This window comes from Suricata suricatta, chromosome 3, assembly GCF_006229205.1.
Source record: "Suricata suricatta isolate VVHF042 chromosome 3, meerkat_22Aug2017_6uvM2_HiC, whole genome shotgun sequence".
In the NCBI taxonomy this organism is placed as follows: domain Eukaryota; kingdom Metazoa; phylum Chordata; class Mammalia; order Carnivora; family Herpestidae; genus Suricata; species Suricata suricatta.
In genome coordinates this window covers 132,019,833-132,046,925 of record NC_043702.1, presented here as the reverse complement: position 1 = coordinate 132,046,925, position 27,093 = coordinate 132,019,833, and the positions used below count along the sequence as shown (strand labels likewise).

The 27,093-nt window shown below is 41.7% G+C and overlaps 1 protein-coding gene across 1 annotated transcript in view; it reads right to left on the bottom strand.

Annotated features, from left to right (window-relative positions):
• The window catches only part of COLGALT2 (collagen beta(1-O)galactosyltransferase 2), a 98,664-nt gene that overhangs the window by 28,756 nt on the left and 42,815 nt on the right, over positions 1–27,093 (bottom strand). Inside the window, exons 2-6 of the mRNA XM_029935217.1 lie at positions 14,708–14,818; positions 11,747–11,864; positions 10,260–10,394; positions 6,178–6,382; positions 810–929 (exon numbers count right to left, since the gene is read on the bottom strand). Coding sequence (XP_029791077.1) covers positions 810–929; positions 6,178–6,382; positions 10,260–10,394; positions 11,747–11,864; positions 14,708–14,721 — 592 coding nt within the window. The 5' untranslated portion in view covers positions 14,722–14,818. The remainder of the gene's footprint in view (positions 1–809; positions 930–6,177; positions 6,383–10,259; positions 10,395–11,746; positions 11,865–14,707; positions 14,819–27,093) is intronic.

Here is a 27,093-nt window from a genome sequence, read left to right as displayed (position 1 = left end):
TTCTGGAAGCCATTTCCAACATCCTCCCCTAGGCAGGGTTTCACCATTACCTTTTCCTTTAGCCACCACTAAACATTATACATGATCATTATGATAGTGAGTGATTTTTCTGACATCATGCTAGACCCAGAGGCAATAACGATGCAGTGTTTAAGGACGTGAGCTTTGCAGATAGCAAGACTGGTTAAAATCCCAATCTGTCATTTGTTTAGCAAAATGATCTAGAGCAAGTAACTCACACTCTCTATATCTCAATTTCTTCATCTTTAGTATGGGATAACAAAAACCCTGTCATTGATTGTTGTTAGGATTAGTGAGACATATACAAAAAATGCTTAGGATAGCATTTGTTATATGATAATCTATTATTAAGTTGAAGTCATAATTATTGTTATTAGACTTCATTGTTATTAGACTTTATTTGCTCCCAAATGCTAAAGCTTTATCTCCATTTCATAACTAAGGAGATTAGATTACCTTTCCAAAGTCATATCAATAGAAAGCATGAAAAGTTTCAAATTTAAATCCACACCACAAGACACCATTATAGCCCTTCTGATATTGTACAAAATGTATTTACTGTGGACCCAGCTCTCTACCTGTATCAGAAGCTCCCTAAGGGCCGACCTTGGCATATTCATCTGTCACACAGGAAAAGCTTAAGAACAAATGAACCACTGAATAGCTACGGTCCAGCCCAGGCAGATGGATGACTGTGAGGGCACAGTCCTGGGAGAGGGGAAAGGTGGCTGGTGTGGTCACGGCAGCAACGGAACAAGAGCCATCACCCGGGTTCCTGGGTCACTCACTCATTGCTTCTATCTGCACGTGGATGAGGGTCTCAATGTCCTCCTGTAGGGTCTGGTGGGGCTTCAGGGGGATGGGCAGGTAGCCATAGTGTTCTCTGTTGCAAAGGTACATCTGGATGCCTGAGGACCCAAGAAAGAGAAACAAAAGCAACCAATCAGAACACAGGGTTCTTAGTTCTCTAGAAACAACTAAGGGGAAGAAAGCTCGGACTGCAGCTAAAGCTGAGTTTGGCACTGGAAATGAACAAGTAGTTGTTTCAGACACTGCCTGTAGACCTCAAAAATGCTCTTTATTAAGAAAATTTAACACAGCATTGGAGGCTAATAAAAACCGGGGGCCATTCTTCAGCTCAGAGGAAATTGATTTTTTTCTCTCTGAAGGAAAAGCATACCCGTGGTCTGAAATGAACACTAAAGGCATGAAGGGATCAAAAGGAGGCAAGGAATTCCCATTCCAGAGAACAGAATGGAGCACTGTAGTCTGCCTACAGGAAATAACAAGAAGATGAGGAATAGAATCCGCATTTGATATGAAAGCAAACAGGAAAATCCTGTGAGGCTGACAGATTAAAGCTAAATCTAGGCATATGGAGAACAAAAAACAAAAACCAAAAAGAATAAAGGAAAATTAGAACTCTCCATGGTGCTCTAAGGCTTTATTTCTTCTCTTAGCAGGCGTGGATTTGGAGTCAACCAACAGACATGAAGCTTGTATAACAGATTCAGAAAGGGACAAAAGAAGACTGCAGTTCAAGTCCTGTTAAGAACCTGTCAAATGCCAATGCCAGAAACATGCCTCAGCCCTCTTGTGTTCAGTGCTGCTTTCAAGGCCCCACGTGACTAACCCCACGAGCTGCACAGCATCTGTGCAGAACATTAGTGATATAGGAATCAAGAGGGTCTCACAGAGATCCGACAGCTGACGCTCCTGACTAATGGAAAGATTGTTTAGTTAAAAAAATGAATCTGCCAAGCTCTGGTCCGTGTGTCCAAGTTTCTGACATGTTAATGGCCATAATCATCTATGCTTTCCAGAGACAGAATTATCTGCATAGTGACTTCTCTGTGTCGTGCAGATGAAATTTCCTCCAGTCATCTGGATCACCTGCCAGATCAGGTGATGCCATCTCACAGCATTAACAGAGAAAAACTGAGGAAGAAAAGAGCCTTTAGTCTCCTCCTCACTGAATCTGGCACAAATCAGGGCTGGTCCAGCAAGCGTGGTCACTTCTCTTGCTCTGCCAAGTAAACTCACTAGCAGTTTGCCCACACAAATACTTCAGGGTTGCTTCAAACCAAAATGTACCCCCTTGCAAAGTCCTGATGAGTTTGGGAAGCGGGAGGAAGATGATTTCATGTTTAGGCTGCCTCTCTATCCTAATTAGGTAAATCATTTTACCATGCAACTTTCCAAAGCTTCAGTCAAAAGGGGAGAGTAGACCTAGCCAAGCTGTCCATCAAATGGGAAGGGACAAGAAAGGCATTTTCATGCAGCAAAGTCAGAGATATTTACTTACCATCACACTTTCTCACAAAGTGACTGGTTGATGCGGAAGAAGGAGAAGGAGGTGGAGGAGAAAGGGGAAGGAGAAGAGGAGGCGGTGGATTACAGAAAACAAGGAGGCCCTGAGACATAATTGATGGGAGGGTCAATGTAAGGGAGAAGGGAAGGGGGTCCCAAGTTGAGAGCTCAGCACCACTCAGATAACAGTGCATTGGAAGGTTCCAGAAGAGACATCTTCACAAACATGCAAAAAGAACATCTGATAAATCTGACCATTCTAAGAGATGCTTTAGACAATTAAAGCTTAGTTTTAGATTGTATTAGTAATAATAAAACTAAAGGGAAAAAGCCAATAGTTAAGTTAAACATGGAAGGAAAACTAACCATAGTCCATATGTGGCTCAGCTTCTAATTAGGTTCACATATTAGAACAACAAAACTACTGGCCATTGATCTGTCTTAAATTGCCATGGAACTCTGTCGGGAGGACAGGCTGTTGTCGGGAGGAATGTGTTTGCATGAGGGAGCATGGCGGGGAGAGAGCTACTTCTCCTCTTCTGCGGTGGACAATCAATAGATAATACCCAAAGTAAGGCCAGAGAATCCAGAAGTGGCAACACAATCATATTATTTAGAAACATGGATATAATATTATACTTCTATCATCATCTGGAAGAGTTAGAAGTCCTATCTTTGGAGTGCCTGGGTTGCTCAGTCAGTTAAGTGTCTGACTCTCAATCTCAGCTCAGGTCATGATCTCATGGGTCCTGGGATTGAGCCCCATATCGGGCTGCACACTGAGTGCAGAACCTGCTTGGGATTTTCTCTCTCCCTTTCTGTTCCTCTCTCTCTCCCTCAAAATAAATAAATAAACTTTAAAAACTGTCTCTCTACTAGAAGAGGGAAATGAAGGTATGGAGTGGGGGTTGATGTGCAAGAGACTTCTAATTTTATAATAAACCTTGGGGGACTATTTGAATTCTTTCAACCATGTGCATGGATAATTTGATAAAAATGTAAGTTATAAAAGGAAATGTGTTGATAATTAGTTAAAGTCTATGAAGGAATCTGGTACTTTCACTGTATACTACTTCTGGAGAAAATAATTTTCTTTCCCTGTGAAAAAGAAAGGTAAATAAAACTACACATTGAAGCTCTGTAGTTGTCATATGAAAATAGCAAACATTTTCTTGTACTCATTAGTACCTTTATACTTGGATTGATATGCTTATTTTTATCCTCCGTGGTGAAAGACCAGCTCCAGAGGGGTGATGGCTTGCCCAAGGTCATACAGTAAGTCATTAGCACAAAACCTTTGTACCTAAAAACCCAATGCCAAGTATCTTTCTATCTGCCCAAGGTCCTTGAAGCCCAGGCTCCGAACCAGTAATGACTCTGGGTTGCCATCTTTGTACATGGGCAGCCCATGCAGTTACTACCAGTGATGTGTCGGAGGCAGATCTGAATGCCCATCACCCACACCTCTTGCCTGTTTTGACTCAACAGCAGGCATTCAGAAGATGACTGGCTGGCGCCAAAGATGGTTCCTGTGGCCATGATACAAAGCCCACATCTCTGGCCACAATGGGCCATGAACTCCTGACCCCGGCTCCACGCTAGCCACAGAGACTCTTCTGTGACCCCTGTGCTCTCTTCTGCGCACCGCCACACTTGGATTGCGTCTCTCCCTCATCAACCACACATGGCAATGCCTGGAGTAAGAGGTGAAAGATTAAGGATCAAGGTCTGTGGTTAGATGGCCCACCAGGAACACGTAGACCCTTTATTTCCTTTTGGACATCTAAAAAAATGATTCTTCAATGGGTGAAACACAGCTAGGGAGCTTTACAGAGTGAGAACAAGAGAACACAAATTATTTTTTATCAAGACTCTTGCTTTGGATCTCAGAAAGGAAAAGCATCCACAGGCTGTGCAGGACTCCCAGGTTCATTCTTATCTCTCCTGGCAATACTTCAAGAGAAGTTCAAGTGCCACCGGAGAGCCACAGGACTATCAGGAAAGCTGTTTCATTCCCCCAAATGACAGCTGTTCTTTCCTGCTTGACTCTTGACCTGTTCACGGCTGATACCACTGATGTGGCCCTCAGCTCTCCCTGGTTCACAGCTATTGCTCATGCTTCCACATGTAAAGATCATATCTCCCCAAGTAACACAGAGCTGAACACAATTCTAGGCACAAAGGCAAAGCCTAGAATATCGATTCCCTCTCCTTTCTTTTCTACCTCCTCTCTCCCCAACTGAGTTGCCAAACAGCTTTGAGCCTCTCCACCTGTTTTCAGTGTCCTGGGAAGGCCTATGGGGCCTATGGGCCAACAAAAAATAAAATCTGAGCAAACAGGCCAAGCACAGGACAGAGCTGAAAAATTCCTATCCGGCCTGTGTCACTCTTCCAGACCCAAATCCAGTTGTTTGTTGAAAACCTACATCATAATAATTTAGTGCATGGGTCACAACAACACCTTATGCAATGACTACAAAAGAGGACTCTGTTAGGCAAGGACCATTATTGTCACTGTGAATAGTTCACTTTCTTGGAACACCCTTACTGCAAGTGCTGAAGTGAAGGGACTAGCACACTGGAGGGAATGAGAAGGCCCCGAGTCTCCTTCCAATCCTGGAGAAGTCAGAGAAAATCACCGGCCGTGTTAAAAGAGGCAGTTTCCATTAACATTGACATGAAAACTCCCAGTCAAGGTGAGGATAAGAACCTTGCTTTTTCTTTGACACGGGGCTGAAGAATGCGTACACCTGGCCAAAGGGTCTAAACGCATCTAGAAGCCAAAGTTAAATAGCCTTCCACATTTCCACCAAATATTCTCATTCCTATCAAATCTACAACTGCTGTGTGGGACACCTATGGCTTTAAAGATGGCCTGTCGTGTGAGCTGTGGCTTGAATTTGTATTAACATTCTCACCTGCCAGCAAGCTGCCTCAATGCCTGGGGTCCTGATCTCACCCACCCTAACTTATATGGCCACATGAGTTTATTCACAATCTGCCTACTTTCTAAACTCACTTCTGTTGGCACTGAAATGGCACATTTCTGGCTCATTGATGATGAGACCTGACTTCTCTCAGAAAGGTCTGAAATACAGCTTTGCTTTAGGAATGTCATGTATCTTCCTGTTGAGTTGCTTTAGTGAATTAAATCCTCCCTGACTGTGTGTGCAGGGTGGCACAAGGGAAACAGAGCCACTGTACCAGCTCAGACTTTTTAAAAAAGAAATCAAATTCTGATTTTAAAGTCCGGGGTTTTTGCCACTGTTGTTTTGTCACAGTTTCCCAATTAATAGAAAAATTCCGTATAGTGAAGAAAATGATACAGTCGCACCATTGAGAACCAGTCTCCTGCTCATGGCTCTCCCCACCAGCGCTGTCTTCCCAGCACTCAAAAAGAAAAGAGTGAGTGGGGCACCTAGGTGGCTCAGTCAGTTAAGCACCTGACTTCAGCTCAGGTCAAAATCTCATGGTCCATGAGTCTGCGCCCTATATCAGGCTCTGTGCTGACAGCTTGGAGCTTGGAGCATGCTTCAGACTCTGTGTCTCCCTCTCTCCCTGCCCCTCTCCCGCTCATGCTCAGTCTCTTGTCTCTCAAAAATAAATAAACATTAAAAAGAAGAGAGTGAGTTTCCAGGGAGAAGCCAGCCCTGGCTCTTAGTTACTGGTGCTCACCCGGACATCAATAAAGAGGGTGCTGGTATGGTTAATGCAAACAGGTGTCTCTAATTCCATTTGGAAAAAAAAGCTCTATATAAGACTGTTCTATAATAAGATGCACAAAACAAAGAAGCCGGTTAGCTGCAGTGTTTCCATGGTGAAGGAAGAAGTGAACACAAACAGTACCTGCTTGCCTGCTGGAGAAGGCAAAGACGATGATGTCATCAAAGGTCCATGTATAGTCCTGGTGCGGGGGGTAAAACATCAGCTTGCCAGAGGCTTCCTTCCTGAGGTCAATTAGGAATGTGGAGTGAACCATGGGCACGGGGAAGCAGCCCAACCTCTTCCATTCTCTGATCTGAAGGTAGTCTGGGGTCCGTTTATAGAAGCCCTGGAAAAGAGAGACAGGTGGGCTGTGTTCTCTGATCTAAGGGCTTCGTCTTTCCCAGTCTTCTGCCACGCTGATTCCTCCTTAGTTCCCACCACTTACGGAGAAGTCCCCAAGCAAAGTCAGTGCCCCTCTTCTTATCTTGGCCTAAGGACTTCCAATTGAGTTCAAGAAATGCTACTTACATATTAAATAGTACTTACAGGGTCTTGTTATCTGAAATAATTTGGGTTTCAGCATATCTCTGGATTTCATGATCTCATAAAAGTATATATTATGTTGACATCTGATGGAATATGAGGTATAAATATTAACAGGTGGTTGAACAGGGGCACCTGGGTGGCTCAGTTGGTTTAGTGTCTGATTTCAGCTCAGGTCATGATCTCATGGTTTGTGAGTTCAAGTCCTACTTCGGGCTCTCTGCTATCAGTGGGGAATCCACTTCAGATCCTCTGTCTCCCTCTCTCTCTATCCCTCCCCTCTCGTGTATGCTCTCTCTCCCAAAAATAAATAAACATTAAAAAACAAACAAACAAAAAAAGAGCTGGTAGAGCAGGGCAGTTAAAAGCACAGGGCCCAGTGTCTGGCTGCCTGAATTCAAATTCCACCTCAGCTACTTATCATCTGTACGTCAGGTTACTCAACTTCGCTATGCCTACTTCCTCATCTGTACAACAGGAACTACGCCATCACCTACTCCATGGTGTTGCCTCTAAAAATTAAGTAAGGTAAAATCTGAAAAATGCTTAGAATAGTGCCTAGCATAGAGCCACCTGGGGGGTTCAGTTAAGCATCCAGCTTCGGCTCAGGTCATGATCTCATGGTTCATGTCCAGCTCTGTGCTGTCAGATAGTGATTCTGTTTCTCCCTCTCTCCCTGCCCCTCCTCTGCTCTCTCTCTGTCTCTATCTCAGATATAAACTTTGGAGAAAAAAGGTATCTGGAAGCTTTGAAGGGCATCTCCATAAATGTCCTAGGCAACAGGCTCATGGAATGAGTGTGAGGCTTCACGGAGCCCACATTCTAAGGGGCACTCCACTCGGTGCTTGCAGAAGGGCTCGCAAGGTCACTGATCAGTCGCCATATTTTATGGTCACGCATTCTGTGGTGATGTCAGGACCCACACACGAGGCACCGCAGCCACTTCTACTTCTCTGACATTCCCTGCAGTGCCGAGAGAAGTGTTGTAGCTGAGCCAGCCTAACCACTGACCACGTGGTAACATAGAAGGATCACAAATTAAGAACACAAATTAAGTCATCTTAACCTTCCCCTAGCTGTTTGATCCCAGCCCAAGATCACCTCTTTGAGCTGAGTTTCTTCTCTTGAAAACTGGGATAATGGCTTATTTGTCTCTCTCACGGTGCTGTAGAATGGATCACATGTGATCAGGTCTGTGAAGACACTGTGACAACTGTAATTCGTTATATGAAGTATTATTTTTACTACAGTTTTAAACATTTATTTTTGGGGGGAAGGGGCAGAGAGAGTGGGGGAGAGAGAGATAATCTCAAGCAGGCTCCATACAATCAGTGCAGGGCCCAATGTAGGGCTTGATTTCACAAATGGTGAGATCATGACCTGAGCCAAAATCAAGAGCCCAGCACTCACCCAACTGAGCCACCCAGGCACCCCCATATTACTAGCTTTTTATTAGCCTTTAACTTAAGAATTACTTAACATCTTTCAATTTATGATCATTCCTTCAAGGGATAAAGGAAACACTGTTTCTTTGAAGGACTCCCTAAGAACACATGTAAAATACAAAGTTCTAGACTACTTAGGAACAATATTTTCAGAATGAAAAGTTTGGAAAACTTATGATGATGAATCACTAAATATCCTGAGAGTGAGGGGAAGGAAGGAAGCAGAGAAAATAAGGGAGAGAGAGAAAGAGGGAGAGAGAGAGAGAGAGAGAGAGAGAGAGAGAGAGAGAGAGAGAATTACTATGTCTCCTGCAGACAGGCAGAGGTGATAAATGTCTTTTTTGACAAAGAAACGAATGTTGTTGGTAATAGTTCCTGTTCTTGGCCAGACAAACACCAGGGTCATTTGTGTTTATGTTTAAAGCCTCTGGAAACAAGGACCTGCCTTAAGCTTATGAAGTCATTGGCTGTTTCTGTTCCCACCCTAGCAGAAGCCTGACTGAGGATGGTAGAAAGCCAAAAAAAGGAGAAAAATTAGAATTGCCCCTAAGTGGCTCTCCATTTTACTGTGCAAAATAAGTGAGCACATTTCTCCTGTTTGCTTTTCATGATTAAAGCAAATAAGGAGATAATAAAAACCTACAGGCCATAGTTACTAAGGCAATCCACCCTTGTTCCTGGTGTCAATGCATAACTCATTAAAAACAGCCGGCAAGTGACTCCAACATGTGAAACACTGAAGATTATTCACGGAGAGTCTATGAATTTAGACGTACTTAATAAAACATTTTCTCCCCAAGGAACTGAATGTCTTGTATAAATACGAACTTCATGTCTCCTTAAAAGAGAGGTGGATAACATGCATTCAAACTCTGTAGAAACTGCAGGAAATACTTGTAACCAAAGAGGGATGCTTCACCCAGCAGTGTGCTAGAGCCACTGTGTGTTACATTTGCAGAAATTTTGCAAGCCACTTGACATTTTGGTAGCTTAAAATCTGTAAAAGAAAATCTCTTTGCCTATCTGAAATCATTATATCACCAAGGGGCTGTCCTTCCCCTTTCCCCGGCGCCAGCAGCATTTGAGTCGTTGGCATGGTGGAGCACTGACGCAGTGCAGACTGCACATGGTGCCCATCAGGGCTTTGCCCCAGCAGAGAGGCAGTTATCAAATATGTATCAGCATAACACTGGACTCAGCCTGTGTCCAAAACCAAACCAAATATAAAAGAAGGACTCAGAGTTTAGCCCTTTGAACATGAGAACCTACATGTTCTTCCCTTAGCACATCGTTATTCCGTATTGATACATACCATGTCCATCAGTTTATCTCTTTATCTAATTTATTAACTAAAGAATAAAAAAATATAATCAGCCAGACAGTCTAAACTTTGAAGATTTTGCAAAGGAAAAGAGAGAGGATGAAAATTTTTAATTTTGTTTTTCCCTTTTTCCCCCTTCCCTTTCCCCATGGACTTCAGTTAAGTTTCTCAGGATTCACAAATGAATGAAAACATATGATGAGCTTTGTAAAAACAAGCTACACAACAGTTCTGATTATTAAGATGTCTTTGGAAGTATATTCGGCAACATGTATCAAAGGTCATCAAAATATTTAGTACTCTTTGAGGCAGTAATTCTACTTCTAAGAAGCTGTCCTAAGGCAATCTAAGGCAATAATATTAAACACAGAAAAATGTAAAGTATCCTTGTGGTCATTAAAACAGTTGAAAGTGGTGAACGACTTAAATATTTCTGAAACTAAGAGAAGGTTTAAGTAACTTGGTGACACTGTTATTAAAACATGCAAGCTGTTATCCATGATGTTAGAGTGGTGGGATTCACGTAATTTTTTTTTTTTTTTTACTTTTCTCCATTTCCATATTTTTCTGTAGTGTTATCATGTTACTTTTAATGACCCAAAACTCCTAATTTAAAAAAAAATCTCAGAATCAGGGGGGCAAAATGTGCAAATACTAGTAAAGTTTATTGGTTAATTTAAAGCTTCTAAGGCTAAGCTTATTAAAATGTTTTCTTCATAATTCATTAACATAAAATTATGCACTAATTATTATGTATTGGATCTGGATTTACCTCCTTTCCTGAACATGTTTGTTCCCATAACAATGACATGCACATTTTAAGGGAGGAAATGAGGAAAGGGTGAGTGGGGTATGGTAGACACACGGCTCTTCATTAAAACTCAAAGACTTAACTCATTAGCCACAAGACTTGCCTGAGGTGTGATTCCGCACCAGAAATTAGAGTACAGACCCCGAGACTCCAGCATGGGTGCCACAATGGTTTTGTTTTCTGCAATCATTAGATTGAGGGTCTGTGGATTAGTCAGGAAGTTGTCAACATCTATGAACTAGGAAAAGAAAAGGAAAACATCAGGTGGAAAAGTACTTTTCAGTAATGGGTTCAAGGCAAACCCAACACTTCTGAAGAATCACAGAAACCTGTTCATGAGACACAGAACCAGTAATTTATGCTCTTCTTATTGAAACCTACTGAAGCTGGATGGTATTCATTCAGGCAAAATACATGTAGACTTACTCCCTCATGTCTAGCTCTGCCTAAGGCACAAAGCAATAAATTGGGGTTACCATACTGGGCACAACCAGCACCCAACCTACACCTTGGTTAGTGGTCATTAACCACTGACAGCTCCCAAGAGCTCTCAAAGATGAGTCCGAAAACACTCATTCAGTGCCTAGCCTAGGTACAAGTGAACAGACTTATTTAGGTCATCTGCAGTCTGCAGTAGTGCCAGAATGGCCCCAAACAGATCCACCAATGCCATTTTAATGTTACAAGTAGAATTTTTGTTGGAAGTACATTATATCAACCTATGAAGCTATTTCCTTCTCTCAGCAGACGTCCATGTTAACTCATCCCTGACTCATTTACAGGGATAGTTTAACCACAGATCCAATTATATAAAATAAATAATCTACATTTAAAGATAAATAAAATGATAGATTTTATGTTATGTATATTTTACCACACACACATACAAATAATCAGAAGCTTTCATTCTTATGACAGCCAATCTGTTTACCAAAAAAATTCTGATTCAGCATTTGTGTGCTGCACTGACATTTAAACAGCTTTACAATGTTAAACACCATCAACTTAAAAACTTATATGAAATTATTTGCACTGAAAGGGTGCATGTGATAAATTATTGAGATGGCTTTTGTTGTGGTTATGGGTTGGAGATGGACCTAGGTGAAAAGTACTCCTTTTAGGAATCAGAGTTTAGTGATAGAGAGCAGATACTGACAAGTCTAATGAAACAATATCATCTTTGCTTTTTTGGTGTTATTTCTAGTGTTGTATGCATGCATGTGCGTGCTCTCTCTCAAAAATAAATAAACATTAAAAGAAAAGAAAAGACTTTGTATTTCTTTACCCAGAGCATTCCCTATGAGCTAAAAGGATTCAGAAATTTTTATGCCTATTACATGAAAAAGACCAAATAACTCAGGAGAGTATTTGTGTCCTCACTGAAAATTCATCTCAGGGATAGGTCTGAGATAAGACTCAGGTACCCCAATATTAAGTTCTCCAGGTTTTCCCTTGTGCCTTTATTAAAATGGGGGAGGTGGCTCCTAAACAAAAGATGGGTTTAATTGTTTCCACAGTGCTAGGCTGTGAGCAACTGATTTGGACACAGTCTAGATAACATTTGTCAAGAAATCAAGCATCTGTTTTTACCAGGATGTAGTCTGACCATTGTTCCCTCGCAGTTCGAAGGGCTGCCTGCCGTAGTTTCATCACATGGGCAAACCGGGAGCCCGGCCAATGCTTTGGTCCAATTTCATCAGGGTAAGATCTAAAAATAATAATTATAATCATCATCATCATCATCATCATCATCATCATCATCATAGGTTATAATTATTGAGTGCTTATTCCAGGCTCTGTCCTAAGTGTTTATATGCACTAACACACTTCAACTTCCATCAGCTCTAGGGGCCAGATGCTATTTTTGTCATCATCTTCCTCAAATTACAGATAGAGAAGGGGGGATTAAGTAACTTGTGGCTTACTGCGCACAAAAATCCTTATATGAGGGGCACATGGGTGGCTCAGTTGGTTGAGCATCTGATTCTCAATTTTGGCTCAGGTCATGATCCCAGAATCATGAGATCGAGCCCCGCAGCAAGTTCCACATTAAGTATGGAGCCTGCTTGGGATCTTCTCCCTCTCTCTCCCCCTCTGCCTCTCTCCCTTGCTCGCTCTCTCTCTCTCTCTCTCTCTCTCTCTCTTTCTCAAATAAAAGAAAATAGAAAAACAGAATCCTTCTATGAAATATTCCAGTGGGTTTTGAAGAAGAACCCACTGAATGCTTACAAGGTTAGTACTACCATTCTCTCCAATTCACAGAAGAGGAAATTGGTATAGACCAGCTAAGTCATTTGCCTAATGCTGAATAAGGGGCACAGTCAGAATTTGAATCCAGGCTAACCATAAAGCTCATGTACCTATGCACTTTTTAAATATATTCTGCCATCAAATAAAATTTAAAAACCTTGCAGCATAAAATATGAGTTTTCCAAAAAAAAAGGAAGGTTAAATTTACTTGGTCAAGTATCAGTAAAGGATTCCATAAAGCCTAACACATTGATCTATCCCAGGTAGAGCGAGAACGTGGAGCAGACATAACGCCATTGGAATCTCTATGAACATCCACAAAACAGCCAGGCCAGGACTCTTAAATGGACACATTGGCAAGTGGGTTGGCACCCCTTAAGGACACTTCTGAGGGCTTCCAGCTGGTATGGGTATTGATACTGTCACAGTGGCCCCAATCAGTGGCCATCATTTCAAGGTCTGGTAGCTGTGTTGGCAGTACATTTGCGTTAGACAATGAAACACCACAAAAACAATGAGAATGTAATTATATAAATAAGATTAATAAAACTATGTATGCACAGGAAGGCTCTAAGATGTCATTCCAATTACTGCTTCAGTGAAAATCAGTGGAAGTCCTATTTTTCTCAATATGTTGCCTCCAAATGCCTTCACTAATATTTTTCACATTGACCTTGGCATACAGTATATTTAGTCAAAACCTGGGTAGAGAGAAAATGACCAGCGTACAAGGTAGGTACATAGTCTTTTCAGCCACTCCAATTAGGCCAAATTCCAAAAAAGCATTCAAAATCTTTTATGGTGTTCAAATTTCATTGTTAACTTTTGCTTGATATATGGGCCATATGCCAGGATTTGAAAGATACGTGTGCATGTGTGTGTGTGTGTATGTGTATATATATGTATATATATATACACATATATATATATAATAAAACTATTATATAGGAAGAGACAAAAACCAAAAATTTGTTCTGGAATGGCACTTACTATTATTATTATTTTATGCAAATTTGGCTCTCAACAAATGACTTATCCTGGGCAAAATTTGAGGCAACTCAATTGATTCTACTTCTTCAATTTCTTAAGATAGACTCGCAGTGGCCTTGGGAACATTTACAATAGTCGGTTTTAAATACACTTATTCATGTTGTCATTCACTCATTTGTTCACCCAACAAGTATTAATTTAGTGCCTGCCAAGAACACAGCACGGGGGGAAAATATGAAGTATTTGCATACTGTGAGCTCTGCCAAAGAACCCAAAAATTACTTAGGAAAAACTGCATAAATTACAGTTAATTAACAAAGTTGGGATAAGTGTGTTACTGCATCAGAAAGGAAGAAGTAGAAAATAAGCAGCACATGTGTTGAAAGAAAGGTAGATTTTTGTAAGTGGAACAATCAGAACAGTTTTATGTAGTAGGTGGGGTTTGGCATAGAGCTGGTTACAAAGACAGAACGGGCCTTCCTGGAGAACGAACCTGCACGAGTAACAGCTTGGGAGTAAAAATAAAAGGAACATTCTAGACAAAGCAGTGTTCTTTTTGGAAGAAGCAGGCAATATGGATGCATAGCTGTTAGTGTTATGTTCATGGAGTCTTTAAAAAAAATACAAGTCTGAGAATACCTCAGTTCAAAAACAGAATATTCAGCTCAAATATTGAATTTCGTTCTGTGGGTATTGGAGAGCTATTGGAGTCCTTTTAACAGAGAAATTAAACCAAGTCATTAGTGTTTTAGGTTAAATCGATTTGACAGTATGGTATGTAGAACGACCTTGAAGCTGGAAGCAACTAAGAAATTGTTATGGTTAAGGACGTAACCTAAATGTCCATCAGTAGGCGACTGACTACTCATTATCATTATGTATATCCTACAATGAATACTAAGCAGTGATGAAAATAATGAAGAAACCCCTTAATTATCGCTATGGAATGATTATGAAAACATGATAGGTAAAAAAAAAAAAACAAAAAAAACCAAGGTGTATATAAAAATTATGCAAACTTTTCAAATACCAAAGATTTACACTCCAAATACAAACAAACACTATCAATATTTTACAATGTATAGTGGGGAAATTTATTTGTGAACTAAGGAGAACCTGAACTTGGCTCGTAGCTGTAGGAGTAAAGAGGAAGAGAGAAATAGGAAGCTCTGTCAGAGGAAAAGACGGCAGGTCCTTGTAACTCATTAGGTACAGAGATAACCAAGAAGCCATATGTGCCCTGAATGGCTGGAAAACTGGTTAAGGGAGCAGGGATAAATAGAGTTCACAAGATGCTATCTTGCTACTCACTCTGGCTCCTCCATAGGCCTCCACTCCACATAGTGATAGAACCGCTGTACATTTTTCAACCACTCCCTGAGTATTTCTGTTGTGTTATCCACATTGTGATCAGTCGCTACCCTGTGTGAGAGAAAGAACATTATCTCTCAGTTATCATCCAAAGAAAGAGAGGGGGGAATCCCAAAGACCTCAGGTTAATTGAAAGGTGAGTGGCCAGTTCTGGGGTGGGGAGGAAATGTATATATGAAAATGATATCCCTCATGCTCCAAATAAGACAACAAATTTCTGAAGCGAGAGATATGGCTTAAAATCATTTTTGTGTCATTAGTTCCTTAAACAGGGCCAATAGTAGAATCAGTAAGCGGTTGTACTAAAATTGTACAAGCAGAAAATGAATTAAACCATTTAGTTAACTAATCTTTTTGGAAACTTTCTTATTTGGCCTCATTTTTGGTTATCCAAGTAGGAAACTCTGCCTTTTAACACCCCTAACAACTATTTCAATTTACGCAATAATTTAGTTGCATGTTCACCTCAAGTTTGTTTTCACATCACAGCAAAATTGCTAATTGTGGTACTGTCATTACACACATTTGAGAAGAAAGTGACAATCACAGTTCCCAATATCAAACCAAAAATCTAAGGTCTCTACCTATTTTGGATTAATGTTCCCATTACTTATACAAAATAGAGGACCTTCAAAAGTCTTCAAATAATATATACAAAACTTGTTTCTGCCTTAGAAGTTTAACAAAGTGATCCACTTATAAAGGAGATTAACTCAGTTATTAGAACAAAAACATTTTAAAATTTTATCACAAAGACAATTCATGTTGTATATAAGACATCTAAAACAAAGTTATAAAGAACACTTAAATATTTTTATGTTTTTTATTTATTTTTGAGAGACAGAGAGAGGCAGCTCAAGCAGGGGATGGTCAGAGAGAGAGGAAGACAGAATGTGAAGCAGGCTCCAGGCTCTGAGCTAGCTGTCAGCACAGAGCCCGATGCAAGGCTTGAATCCACGAACCATGAGATCATGACCTGAGCCGAAGCCAGATGCTTAACTGACTGAGCCATCCAGGTGCCCCATAAAGAACACTTAAAAATGAAGAGATGTTATCAGTCAATTGGAAAAGACAAAGAAAGCAAAAGTGGAATAAGGTGGAATTCTGGCCAAAAAAATACTAAACCCTACAAAAAAGATACTTTATAATGCCAAAGGGCATAATTCACATTAAAGAAACAATAAATATGAATATCCATGTACCCTCATATAGTAGGGGTTGGCAAACTTTCTTTAAGAGCAAGATAGTAAATATTTTAGGCTCACAGGCCATACGCTCTCTATTACACCTACTTAACTCTGCCTTTGTAGCAGAAAAGCAGCCATAAACAATATGTAAATGAATGTTCACTGCAGTGTTCCAATAAAGCTTTATTTACAAGAATAAACAATGGATCTACAGGCTATAGTTCGTTGACCCCTGACATAATAGAAAGTATGGAGACTTCAAAGAAAAATAGGAACACTATTAAGAGATGTTAGCATACAACTTTCTTTTTTTAAGATTTTATTTATTATTATTATTTTTTAATGTTCATTTATTTTTGAGAAAGATAGAGCGAGAGCAGGGGAGAGGCAGGGAGAGGGAGAGAGAGAATTGGAAACAGGCTCCAGGCTCTGAGCTGTCAGCACAGACCCCAACACAGGGCTTGAGTTCACGAACCATGAGATCATGACCTGAGCTGAGATCAGATCCTTAACCAACTGAGCCACTCAGGTGCCCCAAGATTTTATTTTCTTAAAATAATCTACACCTAATGTGGGGCTTGGACTTACAGCCCAGAGATGAAGAGTCGCATACCATACCACTTTCAGTTGAAGATGGTGCAAATGGGAGGAAGTAAGTATTACAGAGAATCCATAGAACACAATGAGACTGTGCTTTCTTCTCATGTGCATGTGGAGCATTCACAGTTGACCAACAATTACATTACACAGAAAGCCACACAAAATTGAAAGAAGATAAACATTTTCTGATAATAAAGTAATAAAATTAGAAAGTGGTAATAAAACAAAAAAAAAAATCCCTGAAGAATTCTCTATTAAATAATTAAGGCAGAAAGTCCAGAAGCATAAGACAAGAAAAGAGTAGAACTAGTAAATTTAAAATGTTGCTTTTTAAAAAAATGTTTTATTTTGGGGTGCCTGGATGGCTCAGTCGGTTAAGCCTCTGACCTCGGCTCAGGTCATGATCTCACAGTTTGTGAGTTTGAGCCCCGTGTTAGGCTCTGTGCTGACAGCTCAGAGTCTGGAGCCTGCTTCGGATTCTGTGTCTCCCTCTCTCTCTGCCCCTCCCCTGCTCGTGCTCAAAATAAATAAACATTAAACAAACTTTTTAATGTTGTATTTTTGTAAAATTCCAGTATGATTAACATACAGTGTTACATTAGTTTCAGGTGTACAATATAATGATTCAACAATTCTATACATTACTGAGTGCCCATGGTGCTAAGTGTACTCTTAATCCTCTTTCCTATTTCACCTGTCCTCCCACCAATCTCCCTTAAAATTTTGCTTTTCTTGAGGAAAATCAACAACCATTTATTCATCTAATCAAGACAGCACAGATATGTAAAATAATAATTGACAATGATGAAGAGAATATGATTGATATGAAAGAAATTATTTTAAAACTTACAAGCAATTACTTTGCACAACTCCAAAACTAAATTTGAGGCTGGATATATTGGAGGATTTCCTAGGAAGATGCACGTTAGCAGAACTGACTTCGGTAGAGATATAAAACTGAAGCAGAACAATTACCAAGGAAGAAGTAAAGAAAGAGAAAAAGGAAAATATTCAGCCCAGATGATTTCCCAGGGGAATTCTCCCAGATATCCTAATAGACTGGATATTTCCAATGCTATGTAGCTTGTTCTCCAGAGTATAGGAGAAAAAAATGAAAATTTCAAGTTTTTTTAATAATGCAAGTACAATACTAATATCTAAATCTGAGGAAGACACACACACACACAACTTCAGACCAATATCTCTTAATGAACATGCTGCAAAAATCCTAAATAAAGTATTAGCAAACAGAATCCAACATCTTATTAAGAAAAAATTCCTTAACATAGCCTAGGATTATTCATTATAAAAGGAAATCCATTATTATAATTTTCTTTATTAATGGACCTCTAGAAAAATCATATGATTACTTCTGCAAATGCTAAAAAAAATCTTTAACAAAGTTCAACATCTATTCCTGATTTTTAAAACCACACTGAATACAATTAAAACAGGAAGGAAGGGAGGAAGGAGGGAAGGGAGAAAAGGAAGAAAGGAAGAAGACAGAGAGAGTAAACGGAAGAGTCATGGGAAGATAGAAGTATCTGAGATTTTTCAAAAGGAGTAAAAATGCTTAGATTTTATGGGCAATTCAGCAGTCCCTCCTGGAAAAAAAAGCCATGGTCATTATCAGCAGCAGGGGTTCCCTGGGAACATGGCCTTGATAAGAGCAAAAGAAGAGATGGGAACAGTGTTACTTCTCCCATATATGGCAATCCCAGTGAATAGGATTTAGTTAAACACAATTTATGACGGTTTTTGTTCTCTCTCCCTGAGCTTCAGAAATCACTCCTACTCCCAAAGTCACAAAAATCTTCAAAGGGGAGAATATTCAGAAATGTTCAAGAGAAAACAAAAAAATTGTTAAGCAAAGCATAGTAGAGCCCCATGTTATACAGAGTAAATTTCTGTAAAACACCAAGTGGCTTGAAACTATGTGACTTAAGCCATAAGGTATAGAAAAATGGGGGATAGAAGTCTATGACTAATATTTGAAAATCTCATTTTACAAAATAGATACTTGAACTGAAACTAGCTTTACTGAAAATATTATTAACGAAAGAAGATCTGGAGCTGATGCCAAGGGCCAATTCGATCTACTTTCAAGTCTCTTCTAGAAATCATGTTAGAATCAGCTCCTCCTCTCAGAACAAAGTCTAGGAGGAAAGAGACCCACAGATATGCTTGGAAATTCCACTAACTAGATGAGCAGTGAGGCGACGTGTGCAGATGTTGAGGAACACCAGGTGATCACCTTCAGTCAAACATGGGGAGATAAAAGGAGGCAGGAAAGTGAGCCAGAAAGCAACATGGAAGAGGGCTGGGCTCCATCTAGCTGGGACTGTGCTGAGAAGTGAAGAACGTTGCTGACAATCACATCCACCGTGACCCACGGCCGCCAGCCACCCCTGTCCAGCCAGTGGCCATGAAGGGCACTTTGAGAGTCAACCCATTCATCTCACTGCATGAAGCGTGAGTAAAGCAATTCCTGAAATGGAAGATCAGCTCTAATGCACATTAGTCTTTGCTCAAAATACTATATGCAAGAGTAACTTAAACCAAACAAGATAAAAAAATGTCATGACTGCAGTGTTAGTCAAAAGTTATGGGAATTCAGCATTATTGTCCGATTATCATAAATAGCGCAGGAGAATTCACACAGCATCTACTTCTTTCCTCAGCTGCTGTTTCTTCATTCCATGTTCCCTTCCTACATCGATGCATCACCTCATCATTTTGACAAAGTTGGTCTCATTGTATGAAATTTATTTTCCTGGTGTGCAGACTAAACATTTCCAAACTCTGCCCAAGTATCCACTACTAACAAGCATCCATAGAAATGAGCTGCTTGGATGTATGCAAAGGTGGATTAATTGTCTAATTAAAAACAAGGTCACCTGGGTAGCTCAGTCAGTTAAGCATCCGACTTTGGCTCAGGTCATGACCTCACGGTTGGTGGGTTCGAGCCCTGGGTTGGCAGGCCTAGAGCCTGCTTCCGATTCTGTGTCTCCCTCTCTCTCTCTCTGCCCCTCCCCTGCTTAGTGCTCACACCTCTCTCTCTCTCCTCTCAAAAAAGCAAATAAAACATTAAAAAAAATAGCAGCACAGATTTAAAACACTCCTTGAGTGCAAAGAATCTCCTGTTCAATTACTTCCCCAAACTGTTAGTATTCTCTTGGTTCTCAGGCTTCACAGATGAACAAATCCTCCAGATGTGGTCGGAGGTCCAGGCACACCGGTCTTTGATCGCCTGTCCTGTCCCAGGGGAAGAGTGTCACTGACCACATCAGCCCACTGAGGAAGTCTTGCCTTCCCCCCTCAAGATGAACTGCCCTGTCCCCCAACGCCCCTGGCCCGGGCGAATAAACAGAAACCCCGGCAGACACTTCTAACTGCTGCCTTTTCCATCCCTCTGAACAAAAATGTGTTTCTGTTCGAATACATAATCAGGAAAGCATGCAGGCACTGGTCCATACAGAGGGCTGGGAAGAGAGATAGCAAGGGCCCAGATGTGAGGTCCCGGGGGGACACGTGAGGCTCGAGTGGACAACTCTATTTTCAGAGCCCTGGAGAACCGTGCGGAGCCTACCCTGCTGTGAGTCTCCACGAGTCACTAGACATGGAGAAGGCTGTAGCTGAGCAGGCTTTTCCCTTCACGCTAAGAAGCTGAGGGGTCAAGACATGTGATCCCCTTCAGGGGAAGATGAGGCACGTCTCCCCAAGGAAAGCTCCTTCCAGGCCTGTAGAAAATGAGCTTCAGGTCTGCTAGCCTTCTCCCACGAGACCAGAAAAGGCACCCAGCAAGGTAACAACATCCCTCAAGGAGCCATGCTTAAATCAGCAGCCCCCTCCCTCTCTTCTCTGGGTCTCTCTGGCTTAGGATAAGACAGTAAGGTGAGCCCAGCTCTGGAGTCATGCCAGTCCTCACAAAGTTGATTTTCTTATAAGGTCACGATGTGACAGTGGCTCCCCTTTATCTTTAAGAAGTACCAGGACCTGCCGGCCACAAAGAGGTGTCCCTCCACCAGGAGAGCTGTGGCCTTGAAACAACTACGGTGCTTGTGGCCGGTCACTTCTCTGTCCACTGGTCCTTGTTGGCCATCTTTTGAGCTTGCATTTGTCTTTTTTTTAATGCTTTTTTAAAATTTATTTTTGAGAGAATAGAGAGACAGCACAAGCAAGAGGGTCAGAGAGAGAGGGAGACATAGAATTGGAAGCAGGTTCCAGGCTCCGAGCTAGCTTGTCAGCACAGAGCCTGACGTGGGGCTCGAACCCATAAACCATGAGATCATGACCTGAGCCGAAGTCGGACGCTTAACTGACTGAGCCACCCAGGCCCCCCATGAGCTAGCATTTGAAATGGAAGAGCTGATAGAAACAAGTGCAATATCCACTTGGCCTCAGAGGAAAGTCTGGGCCATCACTCGCCATAACGCTGCCTGCCCATCCACTTTCTGATTCTGCTCCTAGTTCCTATTCCCTCTTCTCTAGCCGTGCACATCAGCAAAGGCCCGTGAGTCTCAGATTGGAAGACAAATTAGGAAAAAGATAAACACATACTGCAAATACCATCAACAGCACCGTGCAGGGCGTCTCCTTGGTTAATGAAGATCCTGGGGGCCAGCAAGTGCATTGTCACTGTTACAGGGAAAAGTGAGAGCTCATGGAGCAGACCCGTAAATAAACATGTCTGGAGGATGATACAATTTTACTAGCCGGCTGTGCCAAAAGAAAAATATTGAGATTTCTCTGGCAATGTCTAAACACACTGACATTTCTCCTTGTTCCAGAAGGTCAGTTTTCATTCCACAGTCTTGGCTCTTAAACTAACAGCCAACTTGAAATAATTAGAACTGACTCATTTATTTTTACCACAAGTCCTTCTGAGGTTGTGAGGGCTAAACTCACATTGGTAAGCGCGGGCCACCGGAGCCATGTTCATGACGCAGACTGGACCCTGCAGCAGGTGAACCACAGATGCTGAGGACACGGTCCTCCTGATTGCTTCCATCTGCACTGCCCCTCAGGGAATGTTCTCAGCTTCCCTCCACCCCAGAAAGTCCAGACTTCCAGTGCTACAGAAAACAGGGCTGCCATCGGTGGGCCTCGACGAAGGCGACACCGTGCAGTGCATGACTTCAGCTGCCCCAGAACCTGCAAAATACAAACCCCAGAGGCTCAGGGGAATGGTGGGGAATGAGCAACAAGGTTCGTCATCACCCGGACGATTCACACCATGACTAGTAAGTTGGCATAAGTGAATTTTCCGACCTCGAACTTCAAAAACTGAACTACTCTCTGACCTTGTTTTCATCCAGCAAGGAAGACTCATTTATGTAGAAAATAAAGAGCTCCCATCTAAAAATAAGATTCCACTTTTTGAAGTAGACAAATTTATTTTCGAGAAAGCTCGTCATCAAAGTCCCACTGCCTCTTTCTCTGCTCTCAGGCGAAGGCTCGCCAGCAAGTGCTCCGTCAATGGGGAGAGATATGCTTGGCCACTTGGCAAAAGATGCTGATGGATTCCTGCTTCTTGGTTACTGTATACAGCTGTGTAAAGATCTAGAATCTGTCTGCTGGGTAAAAACTAGATCTCAATATGGTTAAGGAGATGGACACGGAGGAGGGGGGGCGCTGAGGATTTCTTCCAACAAAAGCCTTTTCCTAGGTCCCACCAGTCAAGTAGCAATTCCTCCTAAAGAACAAAGAAATCAGGAAAACTCGTGAAACCCCCCTCCCCAATAAAATAAATGTTTCTACTCCCTCAACAGCCTTCCTCAATATGTCCCATGGAATTGCAGAAAAAAATCACAAGCATTGAACATCTGAAGACTGGGTAAGAGTGATATAAAAAAAAACCAAAAAAAAACCAAACAGAACTCTGTTTCTGGAAATGCAATCAACTGATGAATCAATTCCATTCCTAAAGGGTAGGAAAAAGAAACGGTAAAAATTGCCAAATGACCAGTTAGAAGTCAATTCAAAAGCCCAACGCCATCATATTAAAGTGTAGATGAACTTGGGGCACCTGGGTGGCTCAGGTGGTTAAGCATCCAACTTTGGCTAAGGTCATGTCTCACGGCTCCTAGAGGTTGAGCCCTGAGTCGGGCTCAGTGCTGACAGCTTGGAGCCTGCAGCCTGCTTCCAATTCTGTGTCTCCCTCGCTCTCTGCCCCTCCCCTGCTCACACTCTGTGTCTCTCTCTGTCTCTCAAAAAATGAATAAACATTAAAATAAAAAGTACAGATGAACTTAATTAAGTACATTACAATGATGCATTTCTTGACACTTTGGATTCTGAAGTATAGTTTGCCTCTCTTGGTGTTAAGAACCCCTCACCTGTGTGTCAGTACCTAGCCCATTTTGAGCCCTATAATTAGCTCAGTTACCATTATTTTTATCTCCCCATGTTATAGAAGAGAAGGCTGAAGATGAAAGGTTATGACTTGCTCAAGTCATGTGAATGGTGGATGTCAGAGCCTGGACTTTTCCCTCGGATGCCCCATCCCAACCCTAGCACAAACTCCCCCCGCTACGCCCTCCTGTCAGATTGGAAGGAATTCTCTGCCTTGTCAAGGACATTGACCAACAGGACCAGAATGATCATCTCAGAATGAAAGCTTGGTCCCTGGTTTCCAGAGACTCTTGTCATATTGCAACATGTTCATGGCATTTCTGCCTAAAAATTCCTGTAGGAATACAACAGTCTTTCATCTATAAAACCCGGATATCTGACTGCTCTTCAAAGAAGAGAAAACCTAGCCTTTCTGCCACATGTTCTAGCACCACAACAGTCTGATGGAGGCTGAGTGTGTCCTTTGTCTTACACTGTTAGCTCAGACATAGTCGGGTTCACTCCTTGTCATTACATTGTTACAATGCATAACGTTACAGTGGTTACTGGTGTACAATGTAGTGATTAGACAGCTCTACACTTAGGCTATGCTCACCACAAGTGCAGCCACCATCTGTCACCAAGCTTTGTTGAGGTTCACTTCAGCATAATTTTCCTTGGAGTCAAAACTCTTGGAATTCTATGAAAATATCAGCAGCAGTGTCTGAGACAAGATAAATATGTTTCTCATTTGTGTAAATACTCTTTTTCCTGTTTTTCTTGTCCTTTGCCCTTTGTTTCTTCTTCTTCCTGTTCTTTTTCACCCACTCCTCATTTCCTCTTTTCTCTTCCTTGCTGGATTTTCCAGTTCTTTTAAGTTTTTATTATGTGGGTGTGCCCTGAAGAGAGGGAATTGCTGGTGGAATATGTTCCTGCATGGTCAACAACTAGAATCCTGATACTAAAGAGAGGATGTACAGGATCCAGGGACACATTCTCCAGGGGCCCTAAAGCTCTCCCTCCACCCCCTAACCACCTCAGGCTAGATGGGATGCCCCAAATCTGTAATTACCCATCGATTCTCTGTCCCTACTCCTAGGCTTGCCTTGCTCCTGCATTGTAATTAACTGGCTCTCTGTCTTTCTCCATTACCAGATTCTCTTCCCTGAGAACAGGACTATGGCTGCACCTAACAGAGTTTACTGTGTAGAACAGGTACTAACCATGGGCCTGATGAATGAATGAACAATTCAGGAAAATTTTCCCAATCGAATTCAAATGCCTATAAAGGCTGAGCAGAGATAACATCAAGGAGTGACACCAATGTCTGAGCTAAGAGGGTGAGAGAAGGGACACACGCAGACTCTATTGGACTGTTGCCAAGCTAGAACAGGTGCCCAGAGGGGCGCCTGGGTGGCTCAGTCGGTTAAGCATCTGACTTTGGCTCAGGTCATGATCTCGTGGTCCATGAGTTTGAGCCCCATGCCAGGCTCTGTGCTGACAGCTCAGAGCCTGGAGCCTGCTTTAGATTCTCTGTGTGTGTCTCTCTCTGACCCTCCCCCGCTTATGTTCTGTCTCTCTCTGTCTCTCAAAAATAGATAAATGTAAAAAAATTAAAAAGAAAAGAACATGTGCCCAGAAAGGCTAGATTTTCCATTGTTCCAAGAGCAGTCAGATATCCAGGTCTTAGAGATAGAAATCTGTTTATGTCCTACAAGAACCTTTAGGCAGAAATGCCACGAACATGTTGCGGCATGACAAGGGGTCTCTGGAAACGAGGGACCCAACACAAAGGCCACATTGTTTCAGCTCTGAATAGCCACGGTCCATCCATCTGTGCGCACTCAGGACACACAGTTCAGTAATTAAATGTTTCAAATACGGCAGGGAGGACAGCAATAACATCACTCCCCTGCTTTCACAAAGGAAGCATTTTCAATGAAAAAGGAAAGACAAACACGCACGGGCTGGGCAAGGTCTGAATACTTCTCTCAGTCTAATAGCAACAGAATCAGAAAAAGAAAAAGCCATGATCTAGCCAGCCTGGAGTGGGTACACTTCCCCAAAATTCCATATATAACTTCTCTCTGCATAGCAAATAAGGCATACTGATTGCCCATTTTAAAAAAATAATAGCTTCATTGAGATACAATTCACATATCTAACATTCACCCATTTAAAGTGTACAATTCAGTGGTTTTTACTACAGTCATAGTTGTGCAACCATTGCCATGATCTAATTTCAGAACCTTTTCATCACCTCCAAAGGAAATCTGTACACACTAGAAATCACTTCCCATTCTCCCCCGCTCCAGCCCCCCATTACCACTGTTCTACTTTCTGCCTCTAAGATTTTGCCTTTTCTGAACATTGCATATAAATGAAACCATACACTTGGGCTTTTCGTGTCTGACTTTCACTCAGCATAGTGTTTCCAGGGTTCATCTTGCAGCATGTATCAACACTTCATTTATTTTTATGTCTGAATAATATTCCATGGTATGGATAGACCACATTTTGTTTATCCACTGATCAGCTAATGGACATCTGGGTTGTTTTTAAAAAATTTTTTTAATGTTTATGTATTTTTGAGAAAGAGACAGAGTGTGAGCAGGCAGAGAGACAGGGAGACACAGAATCTGAAGCAGGCTCCAGGCTCCAAGCTGTCAGCACAGAGCCCGATGCAGAGCTCGAAGCCATGAACCGTGAGATCATGACCTGAGCTGAAGTCAGATGCTTAACAGACTGAGCCACCCAGGTGCCCCTGTTTTTACCTTTTATTGATTATGAATATTGCTGTTAGGAATATTCATGTACATTCATATGTGGACATATTTTCATTTCTCTTGGGATTGCTGCCCACATTTTAAATATTATGAAAAATAAAAATATATATTTTATTTTCTTCTCTACCATTATGGGCTGCACTATGTCCCAGGCACTAAGCGGGCATTTTGCATACACAACTCTAATCCTCATGGTAATTCTCAAGGGAGGTACTACTCTTCCTCATTTAACAGAGGAGGAATCAGCAGCTTAGAGACTTTCTCCCAAAGCTTATGCTCTTTTCACTTGTACTTCATTTTTGACATGTATTTTTCTCAATTTCTGAAATCCCTGGTTGTCTGTTCCAGGGCAGTGAAGAAGGATCCCTTAGTCTGCTGTACCCACGTATAGATTTCCTGTGACATGGACAGATGCAGCACGGGAACCTGGGGGCAGATGCAAGTATGCGAGATGTGTCATGTCTCAGCAGAGGAGTTGGGCAGATGCCAGCAATGTAAACAGTCAGCGCTTGGGCCTGGCGGGGCAATGCCCTGGCAAAACACAGAACCCATGAGCCATGAGGTCATGATGAACTGGGGCCTCTGTGACCACAGAGAGAGTCACAGCCCAGGGACTGGACTTGCTAAATGAGGCACTCGGGAGGACCTCGCCCTTGCAGCCAGTCTCTATGTGAAAAGGAAAGCCTGCTGAACGAGGCTGACAATATGAAGGCAATGTGGTCATTTGAGTGGGGAATCAGGAGAAAGCTCGAAGAAGCATCCATGTTCTACATGGAAAGGTTTAACTCTGATTCATTTGTTTCTGTAGACTTTTAACCGTACTTAAAAATGACAGTATATACTCTAGTCACCCACTGAGTCTGAGTTACTTGACACTCACTATTATTGGACTGACCACATTCTCCATCAAATATAAAATTATCAAGTCCGGAGACACAGCTCTTCTGCCACCAGTTCTATAACCTTAAGGAATTTAGTTGAACTCTCTGTACTTTGTTTTGTCATCTGTAAAATGGAGTAATAACACCTGCTGAACATACCAAGTTCAGTGAGTTATTGTGAGGCACCAGTGACGTGTGAAGGAGCTCTCAAGAACACTTATTTTGAAAGCTGGGCCTTCCCCCACTGTCCCCAACATACACACATGCATGTGCATATGCACACACACACCCTCAAATAAGAAATCAGATGTATTAAGATGTATACAACTCACAAAGCAACACGTGCATTTACAGTGAACAAACCAGAACTACCCCAGTCTATCATTTTTAAAGAATAAAAGATAGGCACTCCCATTTAAATACAGAAGAACATGAAAGAATAGTGTGGCAATGACTGCTAACTGTCTCAGTATCGGTCCTCCTCTTCTTCGCTAGTAATAGAATGTTTAGCTGCGCCTGTGACCATCCAACTTAAGGAG